This window comes from Coccomyxa subellipsoidea (assembly GCF_000258705.1).
Source record: "Coccomyxa subellipsoidea C-169, whole genome shotgun sequence".
NCBI lineage: Eukaryota > Viridiplantae > Chlorophyta > Trebouxiophyceae > Coccomyxaceae > Coccomyxa > Coccomyxa subellipsoidea.
In genome coordinates this window covers 322,142-345,395 of record NW_005178028.1, presented here as the reverse complement: position 1 = coordinate 345,395, position 23,254 = coordinate 322,142, and the positions used below count along the sequence as shown (strand labels likewise).

The window sequence follows — 23,254 nt, the reverse complement described above, 5'->3', positions numbered from 1 at the left end:
CTGTTCAGGCAAACCTAAAGCTGTTCCTTGGTATTCCTCGTCGATAAGGTTGATACTTAGAGTATATTTGCCAGGCGTACAGCGTTAGATTGCTGATTGTTGGAGTCAAGACAGGCGTACGGCTATTTGCACCGCTGAATTCGGAGCTTACCTGTTCGGCACCACGATGTTCTCGAGCAAGAAGTCAAAGAGGATCGTTGATGGTAATCACTATGAAAACCACTACGCAGTGGCCGTCAAATTGGCCAGAGGTGCGGCTCCCACGGCCTAGATTATGCTTTATGCATCAGTCACCCTCCTCCCGCCCCATGCACCCTTGACATCCTTGTTTTCCGCCCGTATAGCAAAGCATCAGCATGCACTTTGCACTCTGTCATGTCCGCAAGACAGTCTCTTTTGTGGGTCAGTGCATGCCCATCGCCATGGATGCCCGAGGGACACACCTCCAAGCACCAGGATGTTGCCTAGCTGAGCTCTGGGATGTCCTGCAGACGAGGATCCGGTGCAGCAGGCCTTCGTCCACCGCCGCTGCACGATCACACAGCAGCAGTGGGAGACTTATCTGGGCGTTGAGGGCACTGCATCCGGGCCCGGCAGTGGAAACGAGTATGCCAATGGCCAGGCATCTGCCACTGGAACAGCAGCTGTGCAGCACAAGGGGGGCCTTCTGCGCAGGAACACCTCCACCTATGACATGGAGGCCTCTGGCCGCAATGTCAGGAGGAGAGGCGCCAGGTGCAGCTCCGTCCGAGGCGCTTCTAATGTCCTGCTTTTATGATTTGCATGGTGTGGGGCTTGCTTCATTGACTTGTAAATGTACGCTTTACTAGGCTGCCATCTCTCCTGTCGTATGCACTGGAAATGATAGTTGTGAACACCTGTTACTCCCTTTGACACTGTCATTTCCGGCTGCCTTTCTGGGAAGCATGAAGTGCCCATTAGAATAACAGAGACCCGAATCGAATTTACCGATTGGCTACCCTGGAGCCCAGAATCACTGAATGTTGGGGGCAGGCCCCTAAGCCAACCACTCAGCTGCCTCTTGCACTCAGTGTCTGCTGTGTCCTGTATGTGAATAGTCAAGCGCTTGGGTCAAAATGCCCGATTGGTGCCCTCAGGTCCCCCCGGTCAATCTTTGGGCTGCCCATCATCAGCCCGCTGGCGCCCTTTGCCAAGATCTGGTCGAGCATGATTCTGGCGCTGGACCTGATCTACACAGCGTTCCTGATTCCCATCCTTGTGTCCTTTGAGGTCCCAGACATCGGCTGGACCTGGGGGTGCATCATCAACCTGATAGCAGGTGATTCTTTTGACTCCCCGGATTGCTGCTTTGCCCCTGCTTTGGATGTCATGTGATGGAATACCCCATTTAAGGGTCAAGCTGGTGCCTCAGTGGATTCCAAGTATTGGTGTACAATGTACATCGATATCTTCAAATATCTGAAACTCATTCTATACTGAACTGCAATTTGACAATACCACCTGGCATGACCCACTGACATAGCAAGGAGGATTGCATATTTTAGAAGTGGCTCTGTGTGTGTGCCTTGCACTTCAAGATGAAGGGTGCATGAGAATCTCTCTGCTAGGGGTGTTGTTGCACAGACAGCTTTCAGTCCTGAGGATTATGCTCAAAGGAACGATGGGTTACCAGGGTGTGTTAGATGATTTGTTACTAATGGGTGACTCAGCATTTTTATATATTTTGGCTTGCAGGCACCATCTACTTCATGGAGCTGCTGCTCAACTTCCACATCGGCTTCATCGGCAAGTGGGGCTCTCAGAAAAAAGTCTTCATCGACGGCAAGGCTGTAGCCTGGTACTACATCACCCAAGGGCAATTCTTTGTGGATGTTCTCACAGCCATTGCCTGGATTGCTCAGGTGAAACTGATCCCTCGCAAATCCTCCTTGTTTCCCTTCATGGCAACTGAACACAGTGTGCTTGAGCGGTAGACTGTACGGGTTGCAGTGCAAGCACAAGCCTGGACTAATTGTGGGATTGTTGCATGAAGCTGTGTGTAAATAAGTGAAAGTGCCGTTTGCTCTCGCTTGCTTAAATGCAATGTCTGCGGCAATTGGCGGCAGCATATGGGTCCCCATATTTGGGGTACTATGTGAACGAACGGAGTCTCTGCAATACCATAAGTAATAGCATCCCAAAGCAATGAAATCAATCCCAGGAAATGATTTTTGACATGACCATGTTCGCTGTGCAGATCGTTCTGATCATCCTGTCAGAGAGGGGCGTTGACATAAGCGGACCCATTTCGACGCTGTACCAGATAATTCGAATTCTGCGACTCGTCCGATTTATATCGCTGATGAACCGACTGTACGCAACTGCCATAGCTGCCGGCGGCGCGATCTTTCCAGTTTTGAATTTGAAACCGCAGTACGCCTATTTTGTCAACCTCATCTATGGAGGCCTGGCCATCCTCAGCTTCCTCTCCTGCATCATGTAAGCGCCAGCCCCCACTCAAAATCAAACACACTGTAGGATTTAGAGAAGGGCCAAATTAAAGTGAAGATTTCATATCTTGCAATGGTCCCTCATAATGCAGGTCTTTATTACAAGAAAGGGAGAGTTGCTCGGGGTGTTCAGAATAGTCTGTGCAACAGGGTTGTTTTTCGTTGTGCTACAAAATGAGTATGAGTTTGACATAGACTGGCAACTGTGCCTTTGGCTGTCATGCCTCTGATCTTGCTGCCACACCGTGGCTGGAAATGGGTGGGCACATGCTGCAATTTTCACGCAATTTTGGGAGAAAAGGATTCCACACTATTGGAAATCGGTCTTTGTACGTGCCATCATGGTCAAGAAAAGCTTGGGCAGCGCATGCACGCATGCATGTTTGCAGATAGTGTTGATGCTCTGATTTTATCTGCAGCACAGCTGCATGCACAGAGTAGAAGCTACTCACCTGCAGCCCTGCTTTCTGCATAGTGCAGTGTTTAAGCTTTTGGGAACACTTGGGATGAATAAACCGAGCATGTGCACCAATCAGCCTTCTGCAGAGAACCTGGTGTCTGTGGCAGTGAAATGCACTGGGCAGACGTGCAGACAAGGATGTTCTGTGCTGTCACGGCGGGACAGCACTATGTCGATAATGGTTTTTACGAAGAGAAAATTGTGCTTGCATTGCTGCTAATCTTGGACGTGTGTTGTGAAGGAATTTTGTGTCCCGCCGTGAATACTGCAACGGCTCGTGGCTGAGCCGCTTTGGTGTTGTGGTGAGAACTTATGGCAGCCCAGATTCAGTCACAGCCGGCGTTTTGAACCAGGAGGACTGCGCTGCGGTACCGGACGCTGCCAAGTGAGAAGCCCCACCCTTCACTTGAACTTCAAAATTTCAAAAATTCAAATTTTTGGAATGTTTAAATTTGATTTGCCATGAGCAAGCTTGCTTGCAGAGATATTTTTCATTTGTACAAGATAAGCATCTTGATGTCCCGAAGTGCAATGCGTGCATGGTTTTGTGCGCCTTTCTCGGTGTCAAGTCAGTGTATCAAGTGTCTTTCAATCATACTAGTAGGAGGCAGAAGTGCCTCTTCGGACTTTTGTAGTAACTTGCCAGACTCTGAGACTCCAGTGATCCCGTTCGCCGGCGCAGAGCTGTGGCCTATGGTAAAAGCAGCCATTACAGCGTCCCTTTTTCACATTTGAATGTTTCTGTTTCAGGTGGCTCGCGGGCGCGTACTTCATGCTTGTGACTATGCTCTCCATTGGTTATGGCGACGTAACACCGGCAACAATTACTGAGGTCATCATCTGCATGTTCTGCATGATTGCCGGCATCATCTTCTTCGGCATCCTGCTCGGATCAATTGCTGATGCCCTCAACGTGAGTGCCGATGCCCCACTGGCAAATAAGATATTCAGCTATATGGCAGACTGCAGCATTGAATACAAAGAAGCACTTGCTGCAGTGCATGTCACCATGCATTTCTGCAGACAGCTGTCTTGGGCTGATTTGAAAAATATCAGAGGAATACTTTGAACCTACTATTTGAATGTACTCATGTGCATCTGTGCTGAGCAGGACCTCAACAAGGAGTCAAAGAGGATTGCAAAGTACAGGTGCGCTCACCTCGGACTACTTTCGTAAATGCTTGTGATACGGCATGCATGCTGCGGGGACATTTCTGTGTCTCTCAAGCCTCTGCATGCTTGGTGTGTGAGTGATCCATGACCGTTGTGCTTGGTCTGCCGAGTCCAATGAGAAATAGGCTGTTGGCAGCCTCTGCCTGCGCCTTGTCGGCCCGCGCACCTTGCCCATTGGCCGGAAATGGCATGCAATTTTACTACTAATAGTACTAATTTGTTTCTATAGAAATGATTTGCGGTGCTCAGGTCTCGTATGGAGACTGTGGATAAGTGGATGGGAAAGCGAGGCCTGTCAAAGAGCCTCCGCATGCGCATCGGGCAGCACTACCAGGAGGTGGATAATCTCATACGCTCTTGTCACAGTGAAGTGCTAATAACTGCTTGGCTATGGTGGTTGCTAAGAAGCCGGGATTGTTATCTTCCCGCTCTAACCTAGTGGTAACACAGAAGACAATTGAGCATTGTAGCCGGCCATGGTTTTTTCACACGAGTGCGCTCTGAAAATTTTGCGCGCCAAAAAACTCTTCGTGAGCTTTTGTACTCCCAGACAACATTGTTAGAATTGCTAGTGCATGTAGTTCCAGCCTTCCAAGACTAGGTGCGTTCCAGCAGCACTTCCTTTTTTTTCTCCCCCCAAATGTGGCGTCCTTTCATTTTCTCCCCTATTGGCACATTGCATGTGCCAAACAGAGGTTCCTGAACAGGCTCGGATGCCATGCATGCATGCAGGAGTGGATCGCCGACACAGAAGCGCTAGAAGAGGTGCAGATCATGGAGGAAGTGCCACACGTGCTCAGGCGGGAGATTGCGTACGCATGCAATAGAAAAATCTTTGAGCGGCTGCGCATTTTCCACGACTTCCCTCTCGCCGAGCAGCAGACGATCGCCGCCATGATGAACCCGCTGCAGGTGGGGAAATAATCTAGGTTCCACAGGTTTTGCTGCGCGCAGTTCTTGTGTCATGTCCAGACCAATGCTGGGCTCGCCCGAGTGATCACTCAGAATTGATGACCTGGAGGTCAAACTCTTGAGCAAGGGAAGCGAGGATATAGCAGTACACACTGCATGCATAGCAGACCGTTTTCCAGCCTGAAGATCAGGTTTCAAGTAGTGCAAGCACTCCGGCCAGGTGTGCAAAGCCAAAATCGGTCATGGCAGTCACTTTTTCCCGTCTGACGGGAGTCGCAGTGAAACAACTGCTTTTTCATCACAACAACAGTTCCCTGACATGCGGCTTGCATGCGCACAGCTGCGGGCAGGTTCCGGCACGTGCGAGGCGGGTGATGTGAAAATTTCAGGTGTTAGATAATTGCAGATTGCAAACATCGTTCTGACGTGCGGCATGCATGCGCGCAGCGGCCGGCAGGTGCCGACGTGTGCCAGGCTGGTGACGTGGCAGACTGATCGGTATTGAACAGGATGTATTGGTGTTCTTGATTAGTCCTCGTTCCAAAACAAGATCTGACCCGCGGCGTGCATGTGCGCAGCTGCCGGCAGGTGCGGACCTGTGCGAGGCTGGTGACGTGGCAGACTGCATCTGGCTCCTGCACGAGGGCTCCGTGGCGACAGTTGATGCTGCGGGATACGAGACGAGTGTCACGTCCGCAGCGGCTTTACTGGGCGAGACTGCTCTACTGCGCGAATTGGACGATGAATTCCATTTCCGGCCCTCCGCTCTGCGGTGCGTTACCCCTAGGGTTGGGGAGTTTTGCAAACATGAAGGGAGGGTTTGCGGCTCCTAAATGATCCACGATGGCAGTGGCGATGCAAACAAGCGTTGCTTCAGCGAAGATTCCTTGCTGCCAGCTGGCAAAGCTAAATGTTTCTTGTCGGCGCGCATCAAGGCCCATCGGCCCTGAGTTGGGCCCTGCTGTTGTGCCTTGCGGGCAGCAGAGATTTGCTCAGGAATCTTCTCCAACTCTGATACCATTTCTGCAGATGCTCAGCTTAGCATTCGCGGGTGAAGCAGCTTGTCAGGCCACCCAGGCGCTAGCAGCTGCGCAGCCGACCATGCAGCTACTCACACTGAAGTCACGGATATGGGTGTTGAAGTGAATATGGGTGACATAGCACTTTTGCCCTGCCACAGGACGCGTCAGATATGTCTGCTCTGGGTGATTCCCATGCGTGACCTGCTGCCCCTGCTGCGGCGCAACCCAATGCTCTACCACAAGGCCGTGCAGGAGGCCGTCCCCAGCATGTCCTTCGACTACCTCACCATTAACCCCATCGGGGTGAGTAATCCACCCCCGGCACCCACTCTTCCTATACAGTATAACCCCCTGGTCATTGGTCACGGGTCAGCAAGCAGATGACCTCCAGGTGGGCCAGGCTGTTGCAGCATTCTAATTAAGAATGTGTAAAAGATGGACCTGGCTCGGGGAAACGGGTATTGCGGTCACTTGAGGATTGAGAGACAGGACATGAGCAGAAATGCCATCTCCACGCTGCATGCAAAATAATTATTCTGCCTATTACTAGTCGCAGCACTAGTTGCGAGGGCTGCGCCGCCTGACAAACACTAATTCTGTCATCTGAGGCTTTGAACAAGGGTCCTGCCCCCGTCCGATGCGGACATCTCTGCCAATGACCGAGGATATGTTTGGCTGCCTTGTGTTTTTTCAAGAGTCCTCTTGTGCTTCCATTATGAGCAATGTAACAGAAGGGTACTGTGTGGGCGTGTGCAGAATCAAGCGGGTGGTGGTGTGGCGAGCGCTGAATCAATTCGCGGCGGTGGGGGCAAGCATGGCTCCGAGCCTACCAACGGCAGCAACGGGAGCTCTCTTGTGAGCTCCAGGAAAGGTGTGATCAGAGACGAAGACCACCTTTTACAGAACAGTGAAACTGTGACTCGCTGTTTGCACAGCACGGGAGGCATTGGGGGATCCCAGAATGCCGACTTGAGTTGCTGCATGCTACACTCAATGGTCCTGTCTTCATGCAGGTTGCTTCTGCTGTGTGCTGATTACTGATCCATTCACCATGCTACCTGCTTGCATCTTCTTCCACTTGTCTGCACAAGATGGCACCAGACAGGGCAGGGTCTACTGCTGATGCTTAAATTGTCTCTGATTGCCGATCTTGTCATCCCGCTGCTTCCCACTCTGGCGTGCGCCTCACACCATTTCTCCCGTTTTTTAATATAGATTTCGCTATATTTGAATTCGATCTTGACCTAACTTGACCTGTATTAGAATAGAATTTCAAACGCTTGCCGCGGCTGCGTGGCAGGAGGCTCGAGCGGGCAGAGCTTCCACGGCGTGGTGCAAAGCGCGCAGGCGGCTTCGAATGGGAACACAGACTCGCCGAGCCGGCCGCTGCATCCGTTGAAGAGCGCTCTGTCTGCCAAAAGCAGCCAGGGCTCAGAAGGGTGAGTCAACCTCGATTGCGCTGATGTGTACAGAGCAAAGTCAAATGCGCTGGGGTCTATCGGCTCCGCTAGTATCTTTACTATTGTCACATGTAGTCTAAAATATTTTTCTATTTGCTTGAGAAAGGAGTTTGCCTTGTTTGCATACTCCCCTCGGTGGATGTAGTGCGCGGTTGCATTGCTTGATTCCTTGCATGTTTGCAGCCGAACAAGCTCTGAGCCCACGCTCTTGATCTCGAGCCATCAAAGCATTCAGAAGCACAGGACAGTGTGCGACACCAGCCTTTTTTTCTATGATTTTTTGCAGGAATTGTAGCGGATTGATTAAGGAACCTGCAGTGCTGCGAAGCCTTTGTAAATACTAAATCCATGCTAGTTTCATCTGAGCTTGTCTTTCCTGCCTGTAGGAAACCATCCTGGACAACGTTGCAGGCATCTTATGGCAAGAGCCGCAGCGTCAATGCCAAGCAATTCAAAGCCCTGATGAACCTGAGTTAGGTGCAGGGCGTCAGGGCTTGTTTGTCACATTGTGCCACTTTGGTGTCTGCTCTTTCTAGCACACCTGACAAAGAGCAGCACCTAAGCGAGTTATTCCTTCGGCCTCCAAAGAAGGCTTGATCCCGCGGACCGAGTCTGCAAGGGCTCATAAGGGGGAAAATAAGGGGTTTATGTGTTCTTTTGGGTGGTAAGGTGCTAGACACATCCGTCTGCGCTCATGAGTCAAATTTATGCCATGAGCACAGGTGGAGTGCAGGAAGCTCCTTTTACCGCTGTGGCATTTCTGGGTGGATGGTTTATTTTTCCGTTACTTTCTGCTGTGGTACGTGGCAGCTGTTGTAGCGCCCATGGTTGCTAGATTGCGTGGGGCTACCATCTCCCACAAGCACTAAAATTGAAATGGGATTTAGTGAATCCTATCCACGGCGTTTGCCAAGATGAGCCAGACATAAGCACAAGCTTCAACAGAAGCTCTGAGGGGTACCCGCCGGTGGATGTGCAATATACTAGGCCGAGGTGTGCTGTTTGGGTGTGCATGGGCAAGCATTGTTCACTGAAATGTCAGTCACAAGTTTGTCAATGAAGTTCTTGGTTATCCTGTACAGTAGATGTGTTCCTCAAATCTTGGTCTGACCTGAGGTCTCAGGATCTTCAAGTTTGTCTTTGTGTGATTGGCTACGGACTTTGTGCCAATGCAAAATGCATGACAATCATAATGACTTTGCGCACAATGCCTAGCGCATGCAGAAATTTACACGTGGCCCGGGGCTAATGGGGTGTCGGGCTACAGAGTCTGAAGTTACAGTGCATGGCACTACTACTGGCAGATCATATGTAACTGGGTTACGCGGGTAATTTCATGACAAGATTGTTTGCCCACGCGCGCACGCATGCATATGCGTCATCATACTATGGTTTTGTTTGTATTTGTATATATCAGATTAGTAATGGAGCTCTAGAGTCCACGTGCATGCCGCATGCCGCGGCATGCGCATGGCGCGGCGCCTGATCAGCTGATCTAAATACCTTTGTGGCTGTGGCCAGACATTGTGCTTAAGTCTTAAACTTAGTAAGTTCGAAGCCAGAGGCGCAGGCACATATTTGGAGGAAGCCTTGACGATTGTTGTGGCAGTTGTTGGGTCCAGCAGCTGGAGTCCTATAGCTGGCGCTTGGTTTCTTTGAACACGTTCACCCTTCGAAGGGCTTCCACGTGAATTCACCCCGTCGAAGGCTCACTCGGCAAAGCACAGCACACGGATCGGGTGAGCAAAAACAAAAGCTCTGCGAAAATCTGGTCTGGCACAATCTCCTGAGGATTCTCCTGGAGGCCAAGCATTCAGTTGGTGACAAAGGTGCTCCTTCTTCGAGCTCCTCCTGGCACCTAGGGAGTTTGCTTTTGAAAACCAATGCTGTCCTGAGCTTTGTTGCCGACGCGATCAGAAGCCAACTTGACGTCCCATAAAAATGACACTGACTGAGGAATTGCTGCATTTACACAGGATGTCGGGCCCAAAGCACAACGTGAACCCCGCAGAGTACGGCTGGACATACCAGGGCTCCAACGCCCAGAGCCGAGTGGAGTACTGGCAGAACGACCAGGGCGCCAAGATGGACTACTACTCAACTACAGGTACTATGCCCGTTTCCTCGGACTGGTATCACGCGCCCCCGGATTGACTTCTTTGTCCACCCACTTTCTTCATGCCTCCGTTCACGTACCGGCTTTTGTGTCCGGACGGTCTCTTTACCGTGATATTCAAAAAGCACAGTGCCGGTGGGTGCAGCATCGACTTGCGCAGGACTTGTGTACACCTCCCTGCTGTAGACTGCATGGCTTCAGGTCCACCTCTTGCTGTGCAAGCTGACACTGACACTGCCAATGTGGCGCAGGCACCGTCAAGACATCCATGGAGCACCCAAGCGCTGGCAAGACCCAGATGTTCCCCCTTGACTTAAACGCCAGTTCAGAGAGGTCCTGAGCAACCCCCGTGCTCACACAGGGCAGGGCTATCAGACCAAGGCCAACTGGAACAAGTACAATGGCAAGTGAGCATCAGCAGAGAGCCAGCTGGGAAATGCTGCAGGAATCCTTTAGGCCTCAATGCCTGACTGCTGAGACTGCTGAGAAAGCGATCTCAACTGTTGGTGTCCTCCAATGTGATGCTCGAGGAGGGCAGGCTGATCTAAAGGCTGATCATCTGTCAAGTTTGTTCCGCCTTGTAATGTAGAGTGTCCCAGTAGATGCAGGTTGATGGTGAGGGTTTGTCACTAAATCTCCGGAGTAAATTTTTGCAGCGATGCATGTAAGTGTGGTCAGGGAAAATTTGGTTGTGGAGAAATCATATGTATATTGCAGTGACACAATTGTTGCTCATGTAATCACAGGTCACAAAATGGGCCAATGGGGTTCACGTACTTGTTACCACATGTCCATTAATGCTGTGCTGGGCTTGCTGGCATCAGATTTGTGGGGGATATCCTGTGTGTGACTGGACTAGATCTGCAAGTGTAATGAAGCAAGTGTGTGCTCTTGGGCAGATCTGCACAATAAGTAGTACTGTATTATGCAAGTCGCGTTGGGTATCAGTGCGTGCTCGAGATTTTGTCGCGTGTTTTGTGATTCCCTGCCAAGTAAGAAGGTTACAATAGATCCACACCGAGATTTTGCAGACCACTGACCAAAGAATCCAGTCACAGTACATGTCACAAAAATGTGTAAGGCCTCTGAATATACCCTGTCAACAGCAGTAATATGTAAGCACTTCAACATGAGCAAGAAAGGTGGAAATACACAAGCGTCCAAGTCCCGGCAAAAAGTAGTCCTGACCTGACATGATCCAAAAGCCTGACCTGACCAAAAAGGACAGTTAACTCAAGAGATCAAACCCTTGAGCACAGGTGCACCCTGAGCCTATTATGCTGGCTTCTGTGGCTTGAAAATCACATTTCTCCACATCCAGAGATACCGATAATCATACATATTACCATGGATCCTGCACATTCCAGCAAATATATTCGCCTCAAAAGAGGGATTTTGTTCTTCAAGCAGCAGCTCAGTAGCAATTTGCTGTCCTACATGTTTGAAGTCCAGACTTTCTGCTGCAGCGGATGCATTTGCTGCCACCCCTGCCGCCATCACAAATTCTTGAAAGACTGGCTTGCACACGTCTTGGGACATTCCGGGGACGCCACTTTCTTCGCCAAACCACCCCTTGGAAGAAATGCATATGGCCGGGATTGTGGAACACCCCAGAACTAGGAAGTCCAGCAAAAACCGGTGCTGGCTAATGCATCGGCCAGGATCTTTTTCTGGTACTGGGCAAAGGAACCAGGCTGGGAATATACTCGACACTTTTTGAGCACTCCCTGCCACTTGCCAGACGACCCCAACGGATACTGTCTTGGAATACGTGTTCCAAGGTTGGGAACACTTGCTGCTTTGCCTCTTTTTCTTTTCTGCTGCTTTAATGGTGACTTATCAGGAACATACAGCCCCTAGAACACCCTTGCTTGCTGACAGGCTCATTAGGGCACTGTCAAGATTCGCAAAACACAAGCTCCCGTCCCACACTTTGAACTCCCAAGAGAGATGCTGCTCACTGGCTGCTCCTGAAGGCTGCACTGTGCCTGCCAGTATTTGAATTGACATGGCACAGCCACTTCCTGTTGTGCCGTAAGCTCAAGCACGAGCCATATAGTTGGAAGCACCCACAGATGTCCGACAAGCTGATTTCTGGAAACCACCAAGCTCATGTGCTGTCGTTGAAGCATCTGCTCGAGGCACTTCAATCACGCCATATGGTAGGGAGCCCACTCTCAGCCAACGCATCCAATCATATTCACACATGAGGCCCCACCATCCTTCCTGTGCCGCAAGCACTGACGCTCCTTGTACTCATTTTTTGGGAGTCCACTAAGCTGCCAGCCAAGTGTATGCAGCTTCCAGGCCCCTATTCCCTTTTCCCTCGAGTGCCTCCCGACCAAGGGTGCGCAGCAGAGCTCAAGTCAGCCCCTGAGCACCCAGGGGACATGGTCTGCAGGGGCGATGCTTTCACCCTGGGCTGGGCTGGGGTGCATCACAGGGTCCCCTCCACATCGGGGGGACTGCCCCCTCCCTTCAGAAGCTGGTGACCCGGCCGGTGGCATCGAGCGTGGCCGGGCCGGCTGCGGCAGCGGCTGGAGGGACGCCGGGCACAATGCCGCCGCTGAGAATTGTCTTTGCCTTCTCAATGGACCTGCACAGATCAGCTGGCTTCGCGTGAGCCACCACTGGCCTGTGCCGATGTACTAGGCTGCCTCTTCTGAGACACTCAAAAATTTCCAAACAGTGCTCGTGTAAGCTGCACCCTTTCGTATCCCCGCGGAGCATCGGCAACTTGCCAGGGCAGCTCTTCGAAGCACGAGCGACCAGAAAACAGGCTGCGCTTTTGTAGCCAGATGCGCGGTGGGCAGGGGGGCCCTTGGCAGGCGCGTCACTGCCTGATCCAAGAAAGGAATGAAAGCGAGTTGGGCCGGCACAAACGGCAGGACCAATTGCACAGTGCGGCCACTACAGCAGGCTACAACAAGGCCTCTAAACATGCAGCATCCTGAAAGATTATGGGCCACACGGCCTGACTCAAGATAAGGTAGGAAAGGGATTTGGGCCGGCACAGAAGGCAGGACCATTCGCAAAATGTGGCCACCCAAGTTGCCAGGATAAGGCCTTCAAATATACAAAACTTCGACATATTTATTGGCCACCCCACCACAGGAGAAACCACAACTTTGGGGTCTTCAAAAAGTGTCACCTGGGGGACAGGCGGGGAGGGGAAGCTGCCGTGAAGCTGGCGGCGGAGCCTCCGGAGTTGCTCACATACTGCTCGGGAGCGCGGAAGCGCGCGTCATTGGACTCGAAGCTGGCGCGGCCGTCCGAGGCGGCCACCCGCACGTTGTGCTGCTTCTGTAATGCCTGCAGTGCCGCCACCTGTGCAGCCAGTCACTTAATGAGTCAGCGCACATCGGCACCTTAGCCTCAGCACATGGGCAGGGCAGGTCAGCATGCAATATCTGGAAGGGTGCACGTAAGGTCACAAGGTCGCTCTGATCAGCACCGTAGCCACGGGGCTTTCTAACCACAGGAGATGGGAGATGGGCATGAGGCTGCCATGCTTGACTGCAGGACGAGCAGTCCCAGCATGCACAGGTCTACGCAAAGCTTTGAGCAAATTCACACCCCAAAGCAGCCATGATGTCGGCTGCATTAAAATACCCTGACAATCAACAGTTGCCTGACGCATTGGAGACGAACTTGGGTTTGAACAAAACAGGGGCAGCGCACCTGGTCAGGCAGGAGGCCGGCCTGCACCTGATGCAGGGCTTGGCCGAGGGCGTTGCCGCGGATGGAGCCGAGGGACTCGTTGGAGGTGTAGCTGTTGTAGCTGTTGGCCGTGCGCAGGTCGCGCGGCCCCATCTCCGGCCCGGAGAACCCGCCTGACAGCCCCGGGATTCCCGCTCCAGCCTGCAGTGCAGCCAGCTGCGCCAAATGAAGCGGTGATCAGGTAGCACTGGTGAAAGGTGCTACACAGACGCTTCCCCCACGCATGCATGCGGCTCACATGACATGCACGCACATGCCGCCTCACATCTGTGCTCCCGACGCATACAACCCATATGCCATTCATTCACATGTTGCCAGACACTGAGCAAACAGTCATCTGCCTCGACGTTGAGACTGCCTGCTTTAAAGTGGCGTCCAAAAAAAAACAGAGGCTGGTCCTGGGCATGCAACTCCTCTGGATGGCTATCACGTGTCATTATGTGCAATGGGCCGCGCTTAGATAGGAAAAGTCACCTGAGCGGCGAAAATGGCATTGGGGTGTGCGGCCTGGGGGAGCACTCCGGGCAGTGCGCCGGGCAGGACTCCGGGCAGCGAGCCGGGCAGCATTCCGGGCAGGGAACCACCAGAGGGAATGCCTCCCGGAAGCACGCCGGGCAAGGGTGCACCTCCAGGTAGCAGGCCACCTGCCAGCTGCGCCTGGGCCGACAGATGCTGCTGGTGCAGCGCCTTTGAGGCGTCCGCCAAAGCCTGCGGGGAAACCAGAAGCGTTCCTGTCAGGAAATTTTTTATGGAGGGAAGGCTATGAATGCAAATGGCACATTGGGCCTGTAAGTCAGCTTCTGGCAGGCTCACGTGCTGTGCATGCATGATGGCCTTGGAGAAATTGTCACTGTCACACCAGGGTGCCGGGAAATACCGTACTGGTCAGTCTAATAAACCCCGCAGAAAATAAAACTTTTTGACCAAAAAGGGTAGTGGCCCAAATTATAAATCCTAAGGCAATTTTGAGACCAGATTCGAAAAGCTCTCGACAAGCCCGATACAATGGAGCAGGCCCCTGGAGACATAAATGTCAGGAAGACCCCCAAATGTTGCCTTGGAAAGTACCCGCACCGCCGGGGGTGCCGGGTTTAGAGTGACCAGGAGACTGCGTGCATGATCATTTACCTGCTGGGCTGCGAGGTTGTTCGATGCGAGGACCCTGGAGGTTGCCAGGCTGGCGGACAAGTCAACGCCGCCGCTGTTGTTCACGCTGACACCCCCAGTGCTATTGCCCAGGCTGTTGACCAGGTGAGACTGCCCGCCGCTGTTGCCGGGATTCGACACGCTCATTTTTGCGATGTCGGGGATCTGCACAATGACACGCACGAGTGTCAAAAGAAGCACCCAGCCGACCACTGAAGTTGATCGCCCAATGATGCTATACTTCATACGGCACTGTTCCTCTGCTGCTTGCACAGCTGCGCTGCTTCCAGCACAGCTCTCGGGCTCTTCCGCATCTGCACACGTACTGCTTCACCCCTGAACATCTCAGAATGTTCAGAAGAAGGCTCAGGCACACCCAGCTGTCTGAGAATGAAGGTGCCTTGGCCCTCCACTACAATGCTTTCCTCTTAAAGACCAAGGGACCTGGCCGAATCGTAATATGCCATGCTGGATTTGCCTGCGGGTAGGGCAATATGCAGGCATGCAGAGTGCAGGCAAACGAATGGGATAAGGAAATACGGCGTACCAGTGCAACCTGGCCGTTAGGCAGCATGACTCCAGTGCCATTAGGCAGCACGGTGGCAGCATTGGGCATGGGCGCAGATGCGATCCCGCTGGGGTAGGGAACTCCGCTGGAAGACCCGCCACTCCTGTTCACGCTGCCCCCCTGCGAATAATACTGGTACCCCTGTAACATATGCTTCTCAAAGCCGCACTGCGCTGGGTGATGTTAAAGATGACAGCGGCCCTGTTCCCCTCATGGTTCCCATTGAGCAAGTGTGCAAACCCACAGGAATGCTTGCTACTTGGCAAATGCAGGGGAAAACGCATGAGGAAAATGGCCAACAAGGTAATGGCATGTTGGTCAATATTCCCATGCCTTGCAGCCTTGCGATGAGAGCTCTCAAGTAGGTTGAAAAAAGGAATTAAGGACGGGAGTAGATTTTGGGCTCACCGCTCCGAGTGGCAGTGAGGCAAGCATCGCCTGCACGTTGGCCTGCTGAGCGGGCTTGGCACTCAGCAATGTGAGCAGCCCTCGGATGCTCGCCTCGTGCCGTGCCGTCAACTCCCGCCGCATCGCCTCCGCGCTCTGCGGCAGAACGCGCACACATCAGCACTGAGTCAGCCGCAGTGTGCTGTCCAGCTGAATTAGCCGGGCCTGCAAGCCTGCGAAACTTGCGCTGGAAGAGCTTGAAGAGCAGCCCTTGCCCAACGCTAAGATGTTGGAGAGCACGCGCTACAGTGCGGGGTTCAGAGTATGATGGCACTGTCCTATTTCAAGGGTGCAGAAAGCAAAAGGAGCGATGTTCAAACCAGGATGCTGTTACTGGACCCACCGTGTGTTCAGTGTCAAACTCGGCCTCGATCTCCAGGAACGTGGCCGTGCTGATGGTGACATCGCGCAGCCTGATCTTGGCTTTGTAGTTCAGGAAGGAGCCCGGGAAGGGATTTGTGTTCAGCGGGTGAGAGATGACTCGCCATTTTCTGCGCATGCACACACATCCTTGCTTAGCGATGGCTCTTCTTCTCCATGTCATATTCATTCTGAGACGCTTGCAGCAAGATCCTCCATCAGCAAAAGTGCCCAGTGAGGAACAACGTAGAGTCCCAGCAACGGGGGTGAAGGAGACTCACATTATTCGGTGGTCGTCATCCAGACCGTCCAGCTGCTCCACAAAACCCATTTCGCCAAAGCACACGCGGCGCAACGCGCCAAGTTGCCCTTCAATGCTGCCAGGCTGTACCAGAACAAACATCAACTTGAGTGCACAGTTCGTTGACCCCCGGCAGACAACACTGCACAATGATGCATTGTGTCACTAAATGAAGTCATATTTACGAGGCTAAAAGATGCAAAAAGCTTGCAAGGACAAGCAGCTGAAAAGGCTGAGTCAGGATCAAGCTTGTTGTAGAAGGGTTCTTGGGACAACGAAACAAAGCAGAACATCAGCAATCGCTGCGCATGATGTCAAGCATTGAAACACAATCACTCTCGCGGAGAAAAGCTCTGAATGGCAGCCCCCACCCCAGCCCATGACTGCCAAACGCTGTCCTGTGGCCGACCCAAGTCAAAGTGGAGGCATGCATCTCCCAAAACGAGCGCTCTACCGCCTAACCTATACTCTGCACTCAAGCGCCAACAAGGTGACAGCCTCTTGGACACGGCCACTAAAACGTTCGAGAGTGTACTGTATGCCCCAAAGATGTACATCCTGACCTCACTGGGGTGATAATAGAGCCCGTTGCACTCGAAAAGGTCCTTGAAGGGGCAGATTTGGGCCACAAAGAAGGATGTGCTCACCAGCAAGGTTGATGAGATGCGTTCGAGCCCGACCGGTGCCATCCAATCTGACACCGTCCCAAAGCCGCGCACGATCTTCCAGACCTCTGCAACCGGGGCTGGAACCACGCCGCTCACGCGCACACTGACATGCGCCAGAGGCGGCAGAGTTTGGTGAGGCAGCATCGCCCGCCGGCCGCGCTTGCCTCACTGCCTGCTGCGATGCTCCTGATAAATTTCTCAAGCAGCACCCACCCCTTCCAAGCCCCCAAGAATGGCTGCCAAGGAGGCTGTGCGACTGCAAATTTATCTCTTCCAAGAGGTATCCATAGTGGGCATGTGCACTCAACAGTCAATGCTCACTTTGATGAAAAAGTGCAACACAATCTTCTTCCTGAGCAGTTCGCCGGATCTCCCGGTTTGACATGGAGCGGCGGCCTCAGCACAATTGTTGCCTCCCCTTTGCGAAAAACGATGTTCCGTAATATCGAGATAGGCGGTCACCGTTTTTCTGGCCTCCCAGCAGGACCGTTCTAAGGAGGCGTCCGCGTCAGAATGCGCTTTGTGCACTTTTGGGATGCGCAGAAGACGTGTGAGGCGTTCGTGGGAGAAGACAGCATGAGCAGTCAGACAGTATTATGTTTCGCTACATTGGCACAGAAGGTGTACATCATCCACACTTGCAAGGGTTCTTGAGCATCTGTGCTTCATTCGGCGCCATCCCTCACAATCAACCAGGGCTTGGACTATTTCGGGCATTCAAGTCAACATTGTCGCAGGATGCAAGTGCCAGCTCCATCTAACGGCTAAGCAGATCAAACTTGATCAAATGTGGGGTCTATTTCCAGATCAGCTCGCAGCATTCCACCTCCTTCTCCAGTCCAACCCAGCTTGCCTCCTGGTTGCTACTCCTTGCTATCCTGCTTCAAACCACAGAAGCCAGGATCAATTCAAGTCTGCATGATCCGAGCTGCAAAGCCGCAATGGTACCTTGAGAACGTGATCCGAGCTGCTGTACAGCCGGCTAGGAAATTTGAGGCACAGGACCATGCACTTGGCTACATCTAGTTCACTCAATCTGTCTGACACTTGAAAGACACCAGTCCAAGCTGCAGCCAAGCTGTGAATGCGTATTGCATGCGCATCATGCAACGCAGGCAGGCTAGCCCAGCACTTCTAGGGTTTCAAACAAGTTGCTTAAGCTTGTCCTGCTTGCACATAGCGCCAGTCCATGCCAAGTCAGTCCTGCTACAGTAATCCTGCAGCATATGTGGAGTCCACGGTGTGAACACCAACAAGGCGTTCAGCTCCATTGAACTTTTGAGGACCAGAAAAGACAAACGGGCTCACCGTGTTGGCCGATGTCGATCACTCGGTTGTGTGGGTTTTCGATGTTTGCTCCCCATGGGCCATACACTACGAGAAGCACAGTAAGCTCCTATGGTCAATCCTCTGCCACTGCCTGGCATGCATAAGGTTTGCAAAACTGGCAACCCCCCATGTGTCTTTACAGCAAGGGTGCTGCTAGGACATGCACCACATGAGCAATCCATGACACTGTAAGAAACCGTCCCAGCTTCAAAATTTGTCAGATGAAGGGCCCGACTTTCGTCTGTGACTGGGCATTTCTGGCTCTGGCCTCTCGATCTGAGGAGCATCCGTGCATTGACCTTGCCAAAGTGCCCGCGTATTACTCTTATTATTCTTGGTATTATCTTTCCCTTGTTGGCCTAGCCAGATACAAGCAAGACCCAATTAATCGTGGGCACGGTGCTCAGTATTTAGCCGGGGCCTGCAAATTGTAACTGAAAATTGCTATTATAATCCCTGATCCACTCACCAGGGCGGGTGAAATCGTACCCATGGGTGTCCAGGTCAAAGCTCAGCTGCCCAATGGGCTTCCCATCTGCCTGCTGCAGCTTGACGCAACCCTTTGTTCCTGTGGAAGCATCCAGCTTCTGTTGCCCCATCCCTGCATGCATGCAAACACAGCTGCTCTTACTCATTCACTCATTACGCGCTGTTTCTGCTAGGAGGCAAGGTGCATCTGCAGACAAGCTACAGATAAAGGCTGCCAGTATTCAAATCCTTGCTGGACTCGCCAGATCCGAGCAAGACCCAATCAACCTTGGCCACAGGGCTCAGTCTCTACACCATCCTTGCCGCCAGCCGGGGCCGGCTCTTCCTGCTGCCGTGCAATGCAATGGACATGCTTGCACTGGTCCTTCACTGCGCTCAGCGGCTGTTGAAATTGTGGTGAGGTACAGCATTCGAAAGCATGTCAATGGCGCAAATGCAAGCCAGGATTACAGTGGTGGCTGTAATCCACCACTGGCGGCTCCTTCCAGTGGTGGCTTGCAGATCTGAAGTAGTCTGATACGCTGCCAACTTGGCAGAGTTCTACTTGAGCTTGGAACGGAGAAAGTCAACGTGCGGGTGCAAAGTGAGTAGACTACGTGTCTCGAACTTTGTAAAGGTCTTGCGTCGCCGGATATGAAATATGGCTGAAGACTAGTCACCGTTGTTGGCAAGATACATGGAATCTATGCAGAGCACCAATCCAGGAGTGCTCACCGATCAGTGTTTGACCTGCAACGGCAGCCTTGTCATAGACAGCAGCAAAGAGCTCGCGGCACTCGTCGAAGCTGAAGCCTGTCGTGCTGTGAGTGCCTGGCCAAAGTGCTGCACGCCCAGGGTCCTGCACGGCACAAGACCATCGTTCAGTGATACTTCAGCCTCGATCTGCATGGGTCATAATTTATTTTTGCTATAGCAGAGGAAGGGGGGGAGAGAGAGAGAGAGAAAGAGAGAGGGAGGGAGCTTTAGCTCACAACGAACCATTGCAAGAGACCGCTGAGCCTGTCTCGAGAAAATAGCTGCACTTGCGTCCTGATGCGTGTCAGCCGTATGCTTGCAAGATCTCACGGAATACAGATCAAAAGACAACGCTTAGGCACCTTCAGCGGCCCTGTGTGGAACCTGGCGTAGCCGATTTGGAAGATCGCGTATGGCTGCCGTCCCCGAACGCCCTGCTCGCTTGCGAAATCTGCGTGCAGCCCCGACACAGTCACCCGGTCCATCCTGAGGCTTTCCATTGACAATGCACATTCTCGAGATCTTTTCATGCGATCCTTTTGGAGGTGAGCAAATATTCCGGTGCTTTGAACGGGAGGATTGGTATGACTCATCAATTGAATGCAGTCAAGAGAGGTGGCATGCTCCATGCATTCATGACAGACGGCGAACCCAGGAGCCCCCAACTCCCCAATTTTCTCTGATCAGTGTGTACTTTGCTCTGCCATGGCTCAGAACCACTTCGAACCTGCCGGAATTCTCGGGTCTGCCTCTGTCTAAACCACTCGCTTACATGCAAAAGACATGAGCTGCACAGGTCTGACGTCGTCACATGATGCATAATAGAACCGGACATCCACCAAACACATATATCTTGGCATACCTTGGGTAACATGCTGAAACGGTTCAAGTGAAGTGCGACGGCACATGTTGAGCCACAGACAGGGAATTGTGCACAAGCAGTCCAACACCAGTTTTCAGCCAAGGCATCAGTCATCAGGCAACACAAGGATCATCAGAATCATTAGAAGTTTACAGCAACCACAAATGCTCAATCAAAACAATCACCTGGAAAAGGGCGCAGGGATTTTATGCAGACGCCGCCATGCTGCTGGTCAGCTCCCAAGCTAGACTTGACCAGATTCTCCCAAATTATCCAATCTTGAAGGCCATAGACGCTCATGAACTCCGTGCATCTCAAAGGCTTGCTGCGTCTTGGCTTGGCTTGCATCAATAGTTGCTTGCGTCTCCTGACGGCGGCAGATGCATTGGCGCTAGAAGGGTGCACAGGCTGTCGATACTTGTCATGATGATAATCTCAACGATGCCATGGCATCATGTGTCTGCCGTTTGTTCAGGAGGTGTCCACAACAAGCTCGGGGGCTCCTGCACAGGGGTCGGCCTTCGCCACTGCTATGACCCGCTCCGTCCTGCTGACAACTTCCACCTGCAGCACAGCAGATGACTCATGATGACTGCTTCCAGGAATCGCGAGCTGTGACACAGCGAAACGCAGAGACGTCTGCACAGTGCACTTTATTCTAATGATATCTCCCCTGCAGCACGCATATATTGAAAGGCCTGCCCTGCACAAGTTCTACAGGCCCGCAGGATGCACTTAAGCTGACTCCGCTGTTGGAAAGGTCTGAAATTTTGGCCCTATGGGCAGAAAGAGCTAGTCACATCCCGCGAAGACTTGGGCGGCACTATGTTGCCTCTCCCTCCCGGTTTTCAGCGCTCGAGAGAGGTTGCAACGAGGATATGTACAAGGAGCTGAAACATCGGCATCTGAACAGTCTAGCTTGGACAGTCGTAGGGCTAGCGGCAGAGCAGGGCTGAAAGACAAGCTGCAGTGCTGGCAGGTCGGCCCAGCTTGCCAGAAGCATACAGCAAGGGTTCAAAACAAAACAATTATACACTGAGCCCTTGTACACGTGCAATGACACAATGCAATTCTCACCCTGGCCTGGTCGGACAGCTCGCGTTCGCCGGCACAGCGGGTCTCGATGACAAATGTCTTCTCCCACTTGTGGTGCTCCAGGATGGTCGTGTGCCGCTCCATCTCCACCGGCCGGTCTTCCACCACCGTGTACATGCGCGAGCCGCACACCGGCCCGCTCTCTCCCTCAGACACCATCACATATTCCTGCTGCACGGCACATTTGAATTGAAATTTGAGTTTAAATTTGGTGCACGGTGCAAGCTGCACACAGGGCCGCTCTCTCCCTCCGGCACCATCATGTACTCCTGCTGCGCGGCCATAAAATCTTACATTTTGACCACCTCAATTATTCTTACCAGTACACGCTTTTCCTGCCACAGGCAAGGTGCGTCTGCAGACAAGCTGCAGGTGAAGGCTCCCACTGTGTTGAGAATTTTATAAACAAGCTCATCCTTCAGCTTGCTTCTGCGTGAAACTACTTTCTGCGCAAGGACCCCCAGATTCACCCATGCTGCCACATTGACTCCTCTGACCCTGACTTATCAGGTCCAGTTGACCTGCAAGTAGGGTGCTTCTACATGCCCAATGGCCAGGAAAATTGGACAACCCACTTGCCTGAAAGCACAGTAACGACAGCTTGCACGGCAGCATCATGCATGCAAGGTCTTGGGCCTGCAGTCTGCACATCACCAGAAGCTGTGCACATTGATATGCAGGCTCTGCCACTTGCTGCACTCCCCTCTGTGAAATTGACATCAAGCCATTTCCCTTTTGCGCTTCCATGCATGCTGAGTGACTCACCATGCTTGCCGCAGCCTTGGCCGGGGGTGTGTTGGGCGCGTCGACCTCCCCAGTCTCCAGGATCTCAGTGTGCAGCACTTCAACGCCAGCTGGCACCTCCGCGCGAATTGCCGTAGTCACTGAAATCACACATCAGCGCAGAATTAGTCACTGCAGTTGACTTCAGAGCGCCACTAAAAGAAACCCTGCTGGCAAGGCACAGGAACGGGCGGAGACGTGTTGCAAAAGGCACCTGGGCGCTCCAGGAGGTATCCGTGGGTGTCCATGTGGAATTTCAGGTGCCCCACTCTCGTGCTGGCTTTGTCCAGCAGCTCAATCTCTGCGTCCGGCCCTGTCTTGGCATCCAGATGCAGGAAGCCCGACCCTGCGCAGTGGCCACCGATAACAAGATCGGACTATCTGAAGATGACCACGATCTGGCATGCTCCACTTTGCAATTCCATCCCCATCCGCTGGGGTCTCTTACAGTCTCTCACGAAGTGGCACGATCCAAGTTTGCGTGCTTAGAGCTGTCGAACATGCAGCTTGGAACAAAGGAAAAAGCCCAGCAGAATGTTTTCACTTGCCATACGAAGTAACTGCACAGAGTTGGGGAAGAGATCGGGCAGCTGTCCTACCGATAGCGACAGCTCCACTGGGAGTGCTGTCATAGAGAGTAACCTGCAGATCTCGATCGTGATCGTAGTCCACTTCGTCAATCTCGTAGTTCCCCGACCAGGCAGGCGTGTCCCCCGGCCTCTGCAGTGCATTGATCGGGTCGGGTAGACTTTCTCGATACTAAGTGACTTCGCTTCATGAATGTGCGATAAGTAATTGATGATCAGTATCATGTCCAAACCTTCAAAGCCTTCGTTTGGCTCCTCTTATGGCCAAGCCTGAAGACAGCAAAAGGATTTCGCCGTCCAGCCTCATCCCCGTGCAGAATGCCCCTCAGCCGAGATATGCCCAACTTGTGCGACATGTCTTCCTGTTCTTGTCAAGCACGAGTTTTCCTGACCTCTCGCCTAAGAGATTGTGCGCTGAAAGAAGGCCCCTTGGCTGGTGCTTTGATGATTCACCAAGGCTCGGCTATTTTTGGGATCCGAGGAAATTACATGCACACACCCCATTACCTCACAATCATTGCACCCTGCTTTTCTCCTTTTTCAGTCCCGC

The 23,254-nt window shown here is 52.5% G+C and overlaps 3 protein-coding genes across 3 annotated transcripts; 2 read left to right on the top strand and 1 right to left on the bottom strand.

Annotated features, from left to right (window-relative positions):
- Positions 1–166: 166 nt before the first annotated feature.
- Positions 167–7,481, top strand: COCSUDRAFT_67353 (voltage-gated potassium channel; the record flags this gene model as incomplete). Its single annotated transcript, XM_005644903.1, has 15 exons — positions 167–251; positions 492–735; positions 1,119–1,300; positions 1,717–1,883; positions 2,219–2,460; positions 3,173–3,316; positions 3,682–3,844; positions 4,043–4,080; positions 4,354–4,441; positions 4,837–5,016; positions 5,423–5,473; positions 5,595–5,788; positions 6,197–6,341; positions 6,795–6,909; positions 7,339–7,481. The coding sequence occupies 15 exons, from the start codon at positions 167–169 to the stop codon at positions 7,479–7,481; spliced, it is 2,181 nt and encodes a 726-aa protein (XP_005644960.1).
- A 1,823-nt stretch (positions 7,482–9,304) lies between these two features.
- COCSUDRAFT_67352 (hypothetical protein) lies at positions 9,305–10,617 on the top strand. Its single transcript, XM_005644902.1, has 3 exons — positions 9,305–9,323; positions 9,471–9,605; positions 9,866–10,617. Exons 2-3 carry the CDS (start codon positions 9,476–9,478, stop codon positions 9,952–9,954), a joined length of 219 nt encoding a protein of 72 aa, XP_005644959.1. The 5' UTR covers positions 9,305–9,323; positions 9,471–9,475; the 3' UTR covers positions 9,955–10,617.
- A 1,475-nt stretch (positions 10,618–12,092) lies between these two features.
- Positions 12,093–22,749, bottom strand: COCSUDRAFT_43861 (hypothetical protein; the record flags this gene model as incomplete). The annotated part of the gene is made up of 19 exons (XM_005644901.1): positions 12,093–12,210; positions 12,766–12,941; positions 13,296–13,475; positions 13,809–14,042; positions 14,463–14,645; positions 15,028–15,168; positions 15,457–15,591; positions 15,839–15,986; positions 16,137–16,240; positions 16,804–16,889; positions 18,623–18,754; positions 19,357–19,480; positions 19,740–19,828; positions 20,749–20,803; positions 21,317–21,505; positions 21,568–21,606; positions 22,100–22,218; positions 22,332–22,463; positions 22,662–22,749. 19 exons carry the CDS (start codon positions 22,747–22,749, stop codon positions 12,093–12,095), a joined length of 2,472 nt encoding a protein of 823 aa, XP_005644958.1.
- Between the last annotated feature and the right edge of the window lie 505 nt (positions 22,750–23,254).